The 15,729-nt window shown below is 40.2% G+C and overlaps 1 protein-coding gene across 2 annotated transcripts in view; it reads left to right on the plus strand.

Annotated features, from left to right (window-relative positions):
- ilvbl (ilvB (bacterial acetolactate synthase)-like) overlaps window positions 1–9,974 on the plus strand; it is a 54,708-nt gene extending 44,734 nt beyond the window's left edge. For both annotated transcript variants that reach the window (XM_034167992.1, XM_034167991.1), the window contains exons 8-14: window positions 678–812; window positions 5,326–5,440; window positions 5,561–5,730; window positions 6,538–6,608; window positions 7,545–7,616; window positions 8,925–9,030; window positions 9,165–9,974. In XM_034167992.1, the coding sequence (XP_034023883.1) occupies window positions 678–812; window positions 5,326–5,440; window positions 5,561–5,730; window positions 6,538–6,608; window positions 7,545–7,616; window positions 8,925–9,030; window positions 9,165–9,343 (848 nt within the window). In that variant the 3' untranslated portion in view covers window positions 9,344–9,974. The remainder of the gene's footprint in view (window positions 1–677; window positions 813–5,325; window positions 5,441–5,560; window positions 5,731–6,537; window positions 6,609–7,544; window positions 7,617–8,924; window positions 9,031–9,164) is intronic.
- The last annotated feature ends 5,755 nt before the right edge of the window (window positions 9,975–15,729 follow it).

Consider the following 15,729-nt stretch of genomic DNA (forward strand, 5'->3'; position numbering starts at 1 on the left):
CTGCCTAAAACTTTTGCATCTAAACTCTCTCTTTATGTAACCTTGTTTTGCAGCTGCACTGATAAAAGTCACCGTCTCTCCTCCAAGGCCGAAACACTGATAACATTCAGTCTTAGCGAGAGTTTTCATGGGAAAACTGAACAGTTTCACTTATTGGCAAAATGTAAAATAGTTACATTTACTAGTAAAATGTATGTGACTGTTTGCAACAGCCCCGCCATTCTCTAAATGTACAAAAAGAACACTTTTCACAAGTTGCTTGGCACACACTTTTTCAGATTTTGCTGCATGCACTCTGGCATTGTGTGTGACTTCGAAGCTTCAAATTAAAGAAATAAATTATTACAGAAAATCAGTCAGTTCCCTTACTTTTTATTTTTCCACAAACAGCCTCAGACAGTCCTTTTTTGCCTCCATAAGATTTATAGATTGGAATGGGCAGAGAAGATTCAAATTCCACTGGAGATTTGCCATAATATAATAAAAGAATGAGTAACACTTATTCTGATATTAGCGTAGGAACTAATAACATAGCCATAGCAATTGCTCATTCATATTCATCTTGTAGTTCTGCTGAGAAGAACATTGTTAGATAGCTGCATTTTTCCAGGATGCTTAAGCACGGGCTGTCCAGATTTCCTCAAAGTACATTTGTAATGTGTGTTCCTTGTTTATAGGTACTGTATGTGATTTCCGTCTGAACTATGGCAGAGTTTTCAACAAACGCAGCAAGATCATTGCTGTCAACAGAGACAAGACACAGCTGCTGAAAAACTCAGATATGTTCTGGAAGCCAACTGTAGCAGTTCAAGGTATGTTCACAGTATGCCACATTCTCAAAACTGGAGGAAAAGACCAAGATTTCACCCTTTAGATGTGCCACATGATTTTGTTGCAGATGATGAGCCATGATAATTTTTGGAGACATAAATTCTATATCGTGTTTGAAGCCATTCATCTGCTGTTGCAGCTGTACCCACATCCTGTGTGTTCTAAGCCTATCCAGTAGGATGCTGTGATCAGTGTGAATATCAAGCAGAAGCTGTGGAGAAAACGTACCAGAAATCAAAGGGTCAAATACCACACACACATTTAAAGAAGACACAACTTGTGCTGAAGTTGCAATCATCAGGGGTGGAGAAAACCACTGGTCCAAAATCATGGACCAGTAACATTTGACTTGTGTCTAGTTGATATTTTTCATGCTAGACTGATGACTATTTAAAAATCTAGTGATTAAAAGTGTTAGAGGATTTTTTTTTTTCATTCTTGTGCCCAAAATGACAGTCGCTGTTCGCAGATTGCAATGACCTGCGCCTTGCCACTCAGTCACAGCACTGGCTTCATGAATGAAGCTATTTTTAAGCTACTTTTACTTTTATCCCGCTTGAGGCCACACTATATAAAAATAAAATAGTCATGCTTTTGCCCTCTGAGAGAGAGAGAGAGAGAGAGAGCCCGCAGCAGACGAGTCACTTCAGCATTTGAAGGAACGAGTCACGTTTCACATAAGGGAGGACATTATCTTTAACTTCAGTTGATGAAGTGGTGAAGTGGCAGATATTAGTGATCCAGTCCGGGTCTGAGTGTTGGCTGCCCCTCACAAAAGCCACGTTGATGAGGAACGAATAATAACTCCGGTGGGACACAGCGGACGAGCCTCGTTTATTGATCACACCAAAGTCCTGGTTAGTGACTTTAATCAACAAAAACGGTGAGTCACGAATCGATTGATATCTTTAAATGGCTTTGATAAAGTTTAATTTGCGGTACGCTACGTTTGTTTTACGAGTGAGAGCATTTTACCGTTTAAATGAGAATAAGCCAGTTTCAAGTTTATCAGTGTGCATGCAAAATTTGACTTGCTCTTTAAAAGAGATCCCCCAGAATAAATACTGTGTTTTTACTTGACAGTTTGAAGTGACTTTTATGTTTCAGAGGGTTTCATACTCATTAAAATTCACCAGAATACACAAAATTTGACTTGCTCTCTTAAAAAAATGTCTGGGGGGGATCCCCCGGACCCCCCATAATCAATACTGTGTTTTTATTTCACAGTTTGAAGTGACTTTTGTTTCAGAGGGCTTTGTTCCCATTAAAATTCACCAGAATACACAAAATGTGACTTGCTCTTTAAAAAATGTTCTGGGGGAAGCACCCCCAGACCCCCTAGAATCAAGACTACACCCCCCCACCACCCTTTTATGTACCTTTATGTTCAGGTTTTGCATTCTTTTTATGCTTTGTCTCTCTCTCCTTAGAGGCTTTTTAGAATAGATTTGTATACTGTATTTATTGAGGAAAAAAGAGTGTGTGGCCCCACTACACCACATTTTAGGGAATTGCTGGCATTGATTTTTGCCAGGAAAAAATTTCAGTCAGATGAAAATTTATTGCTTTAATCCATGAGTTATATACAACAATTCACATTAAAATGCAGGAAATGCTTCAGGTGTTTTTTTTTTTTGTGTCTATTTAATATGCAAGAAGATGCCACACAAATTATATTTGTGCCACTCAGAAAAACAATTCCTCTCCAATGCACATCACAAGCCCCCAAAATTTGTACAGATATTCAACCTCAATATCCATGTGTATTTTTCCCTAATTCCTTGTTTTTGTAGCATTTTTTTATTGGTGTTGGTACAGACTGTCCTAACTGACTATGTTAGTGGCAACAACAACAACAACAAAAAAACAATAGAGAAAGGTGTTTTGAACTTTGGGGGGGGGGCGGCTCTACCTGGACTTCTGTGTTCTCTGTACCTGGAACCTGCTTACTGCTGGCGCAGTGTGTCTGCACCCTGCTCTGTGTTCCAGGACTCGGCACTGGAGCATAGCTCTGCAGTGCCTGAGTCCTGGAGAAACTGTAAAGAGAAGCGCGTAATCCGATCCACTGTGCAGATCTGTGCTCACATTGGTTGATCCACCTGCTCTCGTTCGTCCAGACCAGAACAATAAAGTCCACTTCATCATCAGACTGATCATGCTCTGGTTCAGACTCTGATGACACACTCCGCGCTTCGATCATCTTCATGCAGTTCAAAAAAGAGAGAAAATCTTGATGCGTTGGTCCAAGATGCCTCATTATTTTGATGCACAAAATAAACAATTAAATAAAATAACTACACCACATGCTAAAACACTCCACACACTAAAAACACACTTCAAGCCTGGCAAATATCAGACCACTTTCAAAACTGGCTGCTGTGATTGGGGATTATTGTTTATTAGGTAATATATTATGTATCAGTGATAAAGAAAAATTTGTATAATTTTTTTACTTGTTTGCTATCGCAGACAGGCAGAGATGGAAGAAAATTCTCATTCACAAAACGTATGTGTGTGCGCGCGTGCACACACACGCACAGCCATGTGGGGTCTGTGGGTTGTCATCAAACCCATGTGGACTTTGTGATTTCGATTGGTTAGTTTCTGAGTTTTCCACCAATGGTAAACACACCTTTCTCCTGCTTCAGATGAGGGAGTCCTGTTTCTTTCCACCCTTCTCTCTACTGCGGGAGAATGAGGAAATGAGTCATTTTTGCTGCGGATGTCTACAAAACGCGCAACAAATATGAGCATATTGTCCAAGAAAAAAAAACCTTGCATAAATTATTAATCATAATTCAAGTTATACTTGGCCTATTAACAAAATTAAAAAGTGGTATACAGATTGAATTCCACACGTTCAACACACATTCAAACAGAGTGTAGTGGATTATGTGCTATGTCCATTTAATTAGGTCATGTGTCTTTTGACATGGGGCGCGTTAGTCAACTCCAGAGGGCTAAATCTGTGCATTGATCATGAATAGAGACATTTACTTACCACAATTGACACTGCATTCTTAATTCGCTATAGTGGTAGGCCTACAAGTAACAAATTCTCAACTTATTAAAATTGTATTTTTTTCACATTTTACCTAGACAGCCTGTTATTCCTAATGTAATTCCTAATATAACATTTTAGCAACGTAATCTCTCAAACTTTGTAAGATTAGATAGATCTTTATTGATCCCTTGGGAAGACTCCCTCAGGGAAATTGAAGTTCCAGCAGCATTGTATAGCAGCACACAGGTTAAGAAGCACACAGAGGTATAAAAAGTGAAAGTTAAAAAGAAAAACAGTTTGCAATAATATAAATACCAGACATACTGATCAATACTGGTTTACTGGCTAGTACTGTTTCTCTCATTCCCCACCTCTGTCTTCCTGTTACTCCTTCTCCCCCGGAGTGAGGAGTTGTACAGTCTGATGGCCTGAGGGATACTCTGTTGGACCTGCACTTGGGAAAGAGCAATCTATGGCTGAAGAGGCTCCTCTGGTTGCTGATGATGGTGTGCAGAGGGTGACTGGCATCATCCATAATGTCCAGCAGTTTGTCCAGTGTTCTCTTCTCTGCCACCAACACCAGAGAGTCCAGCTTTATGTCAACCACAGAGCCAACCCGCCTGATCAGTTTGTACAGCCTGGATGTGTCCTTCTTGGATGTGCTGCCCCCCCCCAGCACACCATGGTGTAAAAGAGGATGCTGGCTACTATGGACTACTAGTTTTCAGCAAGGCCACGTCCCTACAGTGTTCCAGAAATGTTCGGGACTGTTGCTATAAGAAACACTCCCCTGAACATTAATTGTAACGTTGCTGCCACGTTGTGACACCGTTGTTTGGGTTGCAATGAAACGAACACCTAACAGCAATGCTGCAGTTGCATTTGTTGTTAGCTGGGCAGTAGTGGCCGCTAAATTTTATCATTAAAAGGTACCGTATGAAATTTGAATGAATCATGGCCTTAAATTGATGGTGTGACTACTTTATGAATAGTTAGATTATGATGAACATCACAGCAACCATCAGTACTAATATCATATTGAACAAGCAACGGTGAAATCCAGTGCTAACAAAGACCTCTGTAATTAGCGACAAGGCTTCACAACCAATATATATCTGTTTAAATTTCCATAACAGAGGCCATTGTGGCCCTAAATAGGAGGTCCACTGGTCCCCAACTGTTTCCATCAGAACCCAATCACCCAGAGCTGAATATACAGTAGTTTTTACAGAGTTACCTATGAAAATTTTACAAACCTGGTCACTCATTGACTGACTCTATTAAATCTTCTTCTTGCCCTTCTAATCGCCGTGAATATGAAGGATATCCACAAAATGTTTACGGTCAGAGAAATGAAAATCTCACTTCTATAAAACTGGCAGACTGAACATCTTAGTTTTGATGGAAATTAGCTCCAGTGTTCATGACTAATATATCAAACACAAATGAAAATCCATTGTTTGTTTGTTTTTTTTTCATCTGTTTTAAAGGTGATGCAGGTTCTTTCTTAGTTCGTCTTTCCAAAGGCTTAAAGGGACACCGCTGCCAAGAGGAATGGCTTCAGAGCCTCAAAGCAGGAGACATCAGCAAAGAAAATGCAAACAGGTTAGCATCCACCAGTAGATTATCCATATGTTTTCAGAGATCATGAGGACAAGATCATCAGTTAATACTGCATCTGGATGTGTGGCATGTATATATCTAAATTTATTTGTTTATTTTCAGGGTGAAAGCTGATGAGAAGACAGATCATCACTTAAATCCCCTGAAAGTTCTCCACTGTGTGGATGAGCTGATGGCAGAGGACAGCATCATTGTTGCAGATGGGGGTGATTTTGTGGGAAGTGCTGCTTACATATTGAAACCAAGAGGACCTCTGCGCTGGCTCGACCCAGGTGAGATCCCACAGTCAGCATGACAATTCTTGAATAAACTTGTATTTTAAAATTAAACATGCACTCGCTCTTATTAACAAGAAGGAAATCTGAAAAAAATGCTTAATGTTCAGTGTTCTAATTTGCAGTTCAGTTACCACTTTTGCTAACATTAAAAGCAAAGCACAAATGATTGGATTATCATTAAAGGGGGAACATTGCACTATTTAGTTTACTGTGGCTGACTTGAAAAGCTGGGACTCAGTCAGGATCCAAGTGGATGGTGGTATTATTCTGTTGTAATCAGAATGCAAACTGAACCAACTGTTCAAATCTCCAAACCAAATGGAAACCATACAAGGTTAGTGATGGCTCCAATATCAGCATAGGAATTTGCTGCTGTACCTTGGGAAATAAACTTGCAATATCCAAAGTTCAGTTCCCATGAGACAGAAGAATAAGTATGATCCCTTGAGCAAGGTCCTTAATCCTCAAGTTGCTCCAAATGCGCAGTTGAGTGCCTGGCATTCAGGAGGCTGCCATCAGTGTGTGTGAAAAGGTGAATGTAAGACGTCACGGTAAAGCACTTTGAGCTTAGGCATCAGATGGAAAAGTGCTACCATTTGTTGTTTTTATGTGATTGACTACGACTTCAATTTTGTCTCTCTGAGTTGTTATGAAGAAGCTTCCAAGTTTTGTACCAAATGTAACTGTTGATCCACTATACCAGTCCAATCAGTATACTGCACAGTTGTTACAATTCCAGTGGGATTAACATTTTTCTTTGCTGTAACACTCCCATGACATTATTGTTTCATGTCGTATTAGGAGCATTTGGGACGCTGGGAGTTGGAGGAGGCTTTGCCCTCGGAGCAAAACTGTGCCGGCCTGAAGCTGAGGTATCTGTGTATAAAGCAGGAAACATCTGTGTGTGTGTATGTGGCTCGAATATCTCTCTGACTGTCAGATCGACCCCAGCTTTCAGATAGGGCTTGCACATGGCATGATGATGTGCATCCTTTCTTATGAAAATTTTGGGGATTCATTTTCATAACCTTTATTTTGATTAACATTGTAACTAACATTCGTACTTCCAAGATGGCGTGGCTTGCTGATGTTACTGGTAGCAAAGTTAAACATCAGATAATTCATGTTGCTTGCACCATTTCACAATAAAATGTTTAATGCTGCCATCCCAGCAAATACTTTTACTGTGAAAGGCATGTTGTCAGTGTTTCTTGCGACTGAGTTTAACTTGACAACACAGAGGAGACGTTAGCTAAAATCCATTTTTTTATAGCACCAACAAATTTCTCACTATTTGTACAGAATTTCAGTAAGTACATAAGCCAAATAAAATATTATATTTTCCCACAATTTGTACAACATTTCATTAAGTACATAAGCTGAATAAAATCTTATATTTGCTGTGAGTTCAAGTTTAAATAAACTGTGTTCAGGAGATGGGATACTGATTTGCTGTTTCAAATATTCTAAATGTTCTGTTTAATTTTGTCTGACTCTCTTCCAATAATTTGTTTAATAGGAATTCTTTTGTTTTCATATAATTGATAATAAAACTGATTTTTTTTTAACAATATGAAACACTGTATTCAAATAAACATATAATATCAGTGCACCTCTTTCTATATCCCACCTTCAAACTCAGCCAATTACGACCATCCATGAGAAATCTACTTAAGCTCCCAATTTTCTATAGGAATACAAACTACCTACGGGCACTGCACTAGTTCTATTAATGAAAGGACTTTACAAAAAAACACACACATTCTTAACTTTATGGTGTATTTTGTCTTTTGTTTTGTTTTTTCCAGGTATGGATAGTGTATGGTGATGGGTCTTCAGGATACAGTATTGCTGAGTTTGACACCTTCACCAGGCACAAGGTGAAAGCACCAACACAGTATTTGCATTGTGTGTCATATCCACACCAAATGAAATTGGATAAAGAAAATACATGCAACTTGAGAGCAACTCGTACAACAAAATGTCTGTAATTTCAAAGTTCACAAAGACAGAATTTGATGTGCTGCCATTTCTTTGATTATGTATTGATTGTGTACTTAACTATGACTACATACATATATGAAGTAGTATATTTTCATGTCACACAGACGTAATCCTGTTTTTTGGTTGTTACTTTACCTACCCAAAAAAGTAAAGTATGTCCCTTCAGCTGTTCCCTTGTTTTCACTCGGGGTCGCCACAGCAGTCTGCATGTGGATTTGGCACAAGTTTTAAGCCTGATGCCCTTCCTGACGCAACTCCACATTACCCGGAAAAATGTAGCAGGGGTGGGGTTTGAACCAGAACTTTCCGCACTGAAACCAAGTACACCTACCCAGACAAGTATTTTGCAAAAATAAATTACATTTATTGAAATTATGTGATGAGCTATTTACTGCTGTAATCCAAAACAGAAATAATTTTGTGGATTACAGAAAATGAATAACTCATTCACTCATCTTCAACGACTTACTTCAATTAAGGGTCATGGAGGGCTGGAGCCTATCCCAACAGTCATAGGATGTGAGGCGGGGTGTCGCAGACAGAACAGTCCCCCCTAAACATCGGTTTGCCCTGCCTTCACTGCGCATGCGTCATCAGTCGCGGTTCACCGATTATCACCTCGTTTCTGCTTCAAACTGCACTCCAGTCATCATCTGTCGCAGCGACAATTATCTGAAGCTTTTGTACAACAATCGTTTCCACATGAATTCAGCATTATTTCATAATAAAAGACAGAGGAAACGATCAGAGCTCCACAAGCTGCTAGCTTTCACATTCACTGCGCCTTCATCATTTCAAAGCATCACAGATTATCGCCTCGTTTCTGCTTAAAACTGACTTTAGAATGATTTAAGAGTTTTTACCTTGTCATCTGATGGTTAATAATCACATTATTCACTTTGATCGCTTTGTGTGAAAAGAGTCTGTTTCAGAAGAGCTGCTGTGGTCTGAAATGACGCATGTGTAGTGGAGACAGGGCGGACCAATTTTTAGGGGACGGCAGCGGTACACCCTGGACAGGACACTATTTTTTTTTTCATTTTATCAACAATTTTTAACAGAACATTAAAGGGTGCTTCAGAGAGGTTTATGGTCCATACAAAATCCAGCACTGTCCTTAGCAATGCAGCAACTTTCATGACTTTATATTTACAATATTTCCAAATTTCATTGCTGTTTCTCAGACACCAGTGATTGCACTTGTGGGAAATGATGCATGTTGGAGTCAGATTGCCAGAGAGCAAGTCCCGCTCCTTGGCAGCAACGTGGCATGTGGCCTCTCTTTTACAGGTGTGTGTTGTGTCCAGTATGTAGTGTGGCTGTTGTGATATTTTGTATTGTCTGTGGAGCCCATAATCGTACACTCTACACAGATTTTCTCTTTGATGCATTGACACTTATTAATAGAAAAAATTGCTTTGCAGATTACCATATAGTGGCGGATGGCTTTGGTGGTAAGGGATTCCTTGTAAGGCGTGAGGATGAAGACGGGCTGTGTGACATCATCAAGCAGGCTCAGAGAGTGTGCCAGGATGGCAAGGCCACACTTCTGAATGTTCTGATAGGGAAAACTAATTTTAGAGAGGGCTCAGTCTCTGTTTAGAGGAATTAACTTCCTTCCCATGTAACATTCTTTCATGCATATTTGCAGTCAAGGTCCATGAAAGATTTCAGAGAATAGTAGGAAACTGTCAGATACTGATTAGTCCAGCCTTATCCAGACTTCTGCTAATCCTGTGTGGCCTTAAAACCAAATTTCACTATGGAAATAGCCTTTGACCTGACCGTTATCTTTCTTCAAGGAGTTCATGAACTGTTAGCCTTATATCTGTTAAAGGGGAGCAGTGGCATTTTTCAAACTATGCTCTATTATAAGATGTTTATGGGTTAAGCTTTTCACTTCAAAATCTATTTTAACTGGTTCAGTATTGACTTAGAAGGCTAACACCATTATACAGTGTATGGCTATGGAGCAAGCTTAGACCTTTGTAATAAACTGCTTCTACACCACTAAATAGGTCAAAATATTATTAGAAGTGATCAGAGAAGCAATTTTAATTAGTCAGGATGAAATGTGCAGAGCATATGTAGTGATAATCTGAACATGGCCGCCAACATTTGCTCCTGCCATCATTTACAGCTGCGGTGCTTCGCTGGAAAGTACTGCAATATGTTACTTCTTTGTGCCACACTGTCAGAGCGCCACACCCTCAATGCTACCACTGGGTGTAAATGGAAATGCTGTGTACTCAGTGGCGGCTGATTGTTATGTTGGATAGGTGGACTAACAAATTATAAACCTGTCAATAGTTCACAATGCAGCAACAACAGCATCACATCTGAGATTACAAGTTATAGCAACAACAGCTTGTCATATCAAGTCCTCAACAACAATACTACAAAGAAGTACCCGGAATGATCTGATATCAGAATCAGAATAAAATTTATTGCCAAGTAAGTTCTCACATGCAAGGAATTTGATCTGGTGTCATTGGTGCATAAAAATAACAGTAAAAAAGGAAACAATACTTCTATAAAACGTAATTGGTGCATAAACAACAATAAAAATAAAAAGGCAAAAAAATACTTCAGTAAGAAGTGAAGGAGTCAAATAGACAAATGGGCAAAGCTATGTTCACTGTCAAATACAGTAGTGTTCAGAATAATAGTAGTGCTATGTGATTAAAACCATTAATCCAGGTTTTGAGTATATTTCTTATTGTTACATGGGAAACAAGGTGCCAGTAGATTCTCACAAATCCAACAAGACCAGGCATTCATGATATGCACACTCTTAAGGCTATGAAATTGGGCTATGAGTAAAAACAAGTAGAAAAGGGGGTGTTCACTGTAATAGTAGCATTTGCTGTTGATGCTACAAACTCAAAACTATTATGTTCAAACTGCTTTTTTAGCAATCCTGTGTATCACTAAACTAGTATTTACTTGTATAACCATAGTTTTTATGATTTCTTCACATTTGTGAGGCATTAATTTTGTTGGTTTGGAACCAAGATTTTGCTTGTTTACTAGTGTGCTTGGGGTCATTGTCTTGTTGAAACACTCATTTCAAGGGCATGTCCTCTTCAGCATAAGGAAACATGACCTCTTCAAGTATTTTGACATATCCAAACTGATCCATGATACCTGGTATGTGATACATAGGCCCAACACCATAGTAGGACAAACATGCCCATATCATGATGCTTGCACCACCATGCTTCACTGTCTTCACTGTGAACTGTGGCTTGAATTCATGGTTTGGGGGTCATCTCACAAACTGTCTGCAGCCCTTGGACCCAAAAAGAACAATTTTTCTCATCAGTCCACAAAATATTCCTCCATTTCTCTTCAGGCCAGTTGATACACAGTCTGTTTTTGACAGAAGCAACTTTGCTCCCTGTAGTTTTGATGTAGATTTTTGTTGATCCAGTGATCTACTACCTTCCCTTCTTCTTACAGTGTGACAGCTGACAACCTGTTGAGATATTACTGATATTAACTTGACTGGAGTGTGTACTATTACCTTCTTTCATCTGGGTATGCATTTAACTGAATATCGCTTCAAAGTTGCAGTAAGTGGAATTAAGACCCATGTTAATTAAAAAAGATGCAGGATTGCAGGTTTGTTTGTGTGTGTATTTATTTTTGTCTCACTGCGTTACAGAGCTGTTAGTGTCAAACATATCCACTACATTAACTTTAATGTACTTGAACTGTATTATGTAGAAAAATGCAAGTATTTGATTGGGGCTATGTATCGGCGTAAATGACTGATCATGTTGTGGTCCAAAAACAGCTATTTGGACATCTGCAGGTACATCAGGGCACAAGCAAAGATAAAACATCTGGTCTATAGCCCATGTCAAAGTGAAATTTAGAATCCTATTTCGAGGAATTGATTAAAGATGTAGCTGATCATTTTGGACCATCTGAAGTTCTGTGATCAGCACTGCACTGATCAGCTCACAACGAACCATATGTTATGATATAGGTTTGTGTGTTGCACTCAGGGTCCCTTCTAATTTTCACTTTGATAAGTCATTGTAATCTTTCATCTGAGCAGTGTTGAAATGAGGTCTTACTCAAGCATCACTCCGCCTTCTTCCTGCAAAGGTTGGTGCTGCCATCTCCATGACCTACATCACAGGTCAACCCATTGTGTTTGTGGGCACAGGGCAGACCTACAACGACCTGCGGAGCCTCAACGCCCGTGCTGTGGTCAGCGCCCTGATGAAGGCCTGAGCGGCTGCATGATTGGTTTATTCTTTGTTGCAATGAAGCTCACCTTCAAAAGCTGACCTGAAATGTTCCAGTCCTGCCAGCCTCCATTTCTCATCCTCCAGCCATGTCCCCCAAATGAACTAAACACATGCACAGGATTTTATTTGCTCAGCTCCAGAAAGTGTGCACTTTGAGAAATGACAAAAAGAACTGGTGTTGCTTTGCATCACCTCAAAATTTTGGGGAGTTAAAAGGCACCTCAGATCTGGAAAAACAAAAGCCCAAATATTTTTAATGTTGTAGATCCAATAAAATTTATTTCAGCTTTGAATGTCACCAGTTTGTTGGCTTTCACAGGCTGTTTTTTTTTTTTAAACATCCCTTCTTTATGGAAATGAAGGCAGGTCACCGTGACATTTGAGCAGCTGCCAGTGCATGAGGAAAGCTTAGTGACCATAGTGCCTGTCCTCTTTGTTTTCGGTTAACGTTAACAAAAATCATCCTGCCTGGTCACATTACGTAGACTGACTCATCAGGGATGGATAGAGCGGTGGTAACACAGATTAAACGTTGAAATGTCTGAGCAGGTGCTGTACTCATCAGTCTTTGTCCTGCTTTGGTTTCAGTTTGGGAATATGTGTGTGTGTTGCCAAAATTCATACAGTAGTGTTCAGAATAATAGTAGTGCTATGTGACTAAAAAGATTAATCCAGGTTTTGAATATATTTCTTGTTACATGAGAAACAAGGTACCAGTAGATTCTCACAAATCCAACAAGACCAAGCATTCATGATATTCACACTCTTAAGGCTATGAAATTGGGCTATTAGTAAAAAAGTAGAAAAGGGGGTGTTCACAATAATAGTAGCATCTGCTGTTGATACTACAAACTCAAAACTATTATGTTTAAACTGCTTTTTTAGCAATCCTGTGAATCACTAAACTAGTATTTAGTTGTATAACCGCAGTTTTTCATGATTTCTTCACATCTGCGAGGAATTAATTTTGTTGGTTTGGTACTCTCATCAGTCCACAAAATATTCCTCCATTTCTCTTTAGGCCAGTTGATGTGTTCTTTGGCAAATTGTAACCTCTTCTGCACATGTCTTTTATTTAACAGAGGGACTTTGCGGGGGATTCTTGCAAATAAATTAGCTGCACACAGGTGTCTTCTAATTGTCACAGCACTTACAGGTAACTCCAGACTGTCTTTGATCATCCTGGAGCTGCTCAATGGGTGAGCCTTTGCCATTCTGGTTATTCTTCTGTCCATTTTGATGGTTGTTTTCCATTTTCTTCCACGCGTCTAGTTTTTTTTGTCCATTTTAAAGCATTGGAGATCATTGTAGATAAACAGCCTATAATTTTTTGCACCTAGGTATAAGTTTTCCCCTCTCCAATCAACTTTTTAATCAAACTATGCTGTTCTTCTGAACAATGTCTTGAACATCCCATTTTCCTCTGGCTTTCAAAGAGAAACGCATGTTCAACAGGTGCTGGCTTCATCCTTAAATAGGGGACACCTGATTCACACCTGTTCCACAAAATTGATGAACTCACTGACTGAATGCCACACTACTATTATTGTGAACACCCCCTTTTATACTTTTTATTAATAGCCCATTTTCATAGCCTTAAGAGTGTGCATATCATGAATACTTGGTCTTGTTGGATTTGCGAGAATCCACTGAAGCTACTGGTACCTTGTTTCCCATGTAACAAATATACTCAAAACCTGGATTAATCTTTTTAGTCACATAGCACTACTATTATTCTGAACACTACTGTATAACATAGTGGAATGGGGCTGTGCAGGCATGCAGATGTACAGTACCTTTCAGCGCGGGGATGAGCAAGCTGTACTTTGTGGGAGTGGGGCATTATTTATGTCTACCTGTTTTTGTGTCTTGAAGAAAGAAGCTGTTTTGTGTATTGAGGTTTTAGTCCTGATGGACAACAGCCATCTGCCAGAGGGGAGGGTAACAAAAAGTTTGTGTCCTGGGTGAGAGGGATCGCCCACTATCTTCCTTGATCGCCTCAGGTCGCTGGAGGTGTACAGGTCCTGTAGGGATGGCAGATTGCAGTCGATCACCTCTACTGCGTGGATGATACGCTGCAGCCTGCTCCTGTCCTTAGCAGTGGCAGCGGAGTACCAGATGGTGATGGAGGAGATGATGGACTCAATGATGGCAGTGTAGAAGTATCTACACCAAAAATATTTCTCTCTCTCTCTGTCTCAACAAAATATGCAAGACTGATGGAATGATAAGCTAAATGATCAGAATGCTACAATGTCAGAAATGCTCAGTCATGTTGTGTGGCTGCAGCCAGGGATGTGCAGTACAATACGTTCCAACTGCCAGTAGATACCAGACCCGTCAGCTTGCAAACAATTGGTGGTCATGATGACTTGGGATTTGCTGATTAATGACTTGAGAGTGACTTGATGGTGACTTCATCCCACCTCTGGTAGATACTGCAGCTGTTTTATCACCACCATTTTGCAACGTTTGGTCAAACGTCATGTTCTGAATAAAACCATTTGGCATTTAATCCCCCTTTACACAGGGACGGAGTCTGCCCAGTGTTCCTTGTGCGGTCATGAAATCATGTTGAAGGCTGCATGATGTTAAAGAGGCACTCAGCTGCTGTCGGGACCTTACACGGTCCGCTCGGTATCCTCTCACAAACCGCCATGATCGCAATGGTCACCGTGAAGTATGAAGCTGCACCTGATTCGCCAAGCCTGGAAGACACACAAACACCACACAGGCCATGCAAAAGCACCTCACAGAGCACCCTGCGACTGCCCATTGGGTGCGCAATGACCATGGTGAACAGCGGATCATCAACTGTAACATGGCCAGAATGACCAGAGTTTGGACATGACCTCAGGAATAAAAGCACAATATCCTTTCAATATCGGAGCCAATGGGCATGCAATGATCAGGGCTGTGCGCTGTGATTTTTATGCCCCGCACGGCGCTTATGCAGCGAGGCGGGACATATAGCATCCGGGTTGTCCGTCCTTCTGTCCGTCCGTCCGGCCACAATTCGTTCACCGCAACGTAGCTCGGCACCTATTGCTCGCAAAAACTTTGTATTTAGTGGGTACATGCCTTGGACGAGTACTTCGCATGGATTTGAAGGTCAGTGACCTTGACCTACTTTTCAAGGTCACTAGTGGTCACAACTCTCAAATCCTTTGCCCCAACGTAGTTCGACACCTTTTGCTCGCAGAAACTTCATATTTGGTGGGTACATGCCTTGGAGGAGTACTTCGCATGGGTTTGAAGGCCAGTGACCTTGACCTACTTTTGAAAGTAACCACTGGTCACAACTGTCAAATCCTTCACCGCAACATAGCTCGGCACCTATTGCTCGCAGAAACTTAATATTTGGTGGGTACATGCCTTGGAGGTGTACTTCACATGGGTTTGAAGGCCGGTGACCTTGACCTCCGTTTCAAGGTCACCAGTGGTTGCATTTGTTTTGAAGGCTGGCGACCGTGACTGACTTTTTATGGTCACTGTTTGTCACATCCTCTAAATAAATGCAATCCAAAACCTCTGAAATCTAAAAAAATAAAAAACATTTTGTGGTTGAATTTTATTAGAAGAAAAGTTCATGTGGGCAGTAAATAAAACTTCAAACTGATTCCATTTTGAAGGTATTGATATCTACTTTATGTGTTATAAATATGGCCTTCTTATGAAACGCCTTCCTGGTTAATTTAAGCATCCAATTATGACTAATTTGTGCACT

Source organism: Thalassophryne amazonica, chromosome 4 (assembly GCF_902500255.1).
Source record: "Thalassophryne amazonica chromosome 4, fThaAma1.1, whole genome shotgun sequence".
NCBI lineage: Eukaryota > Metazoa > Chordata > Actinopteri > Batrachoidiformes > Batrachoididae > Thalassophryne > Thalassophryne amazonica.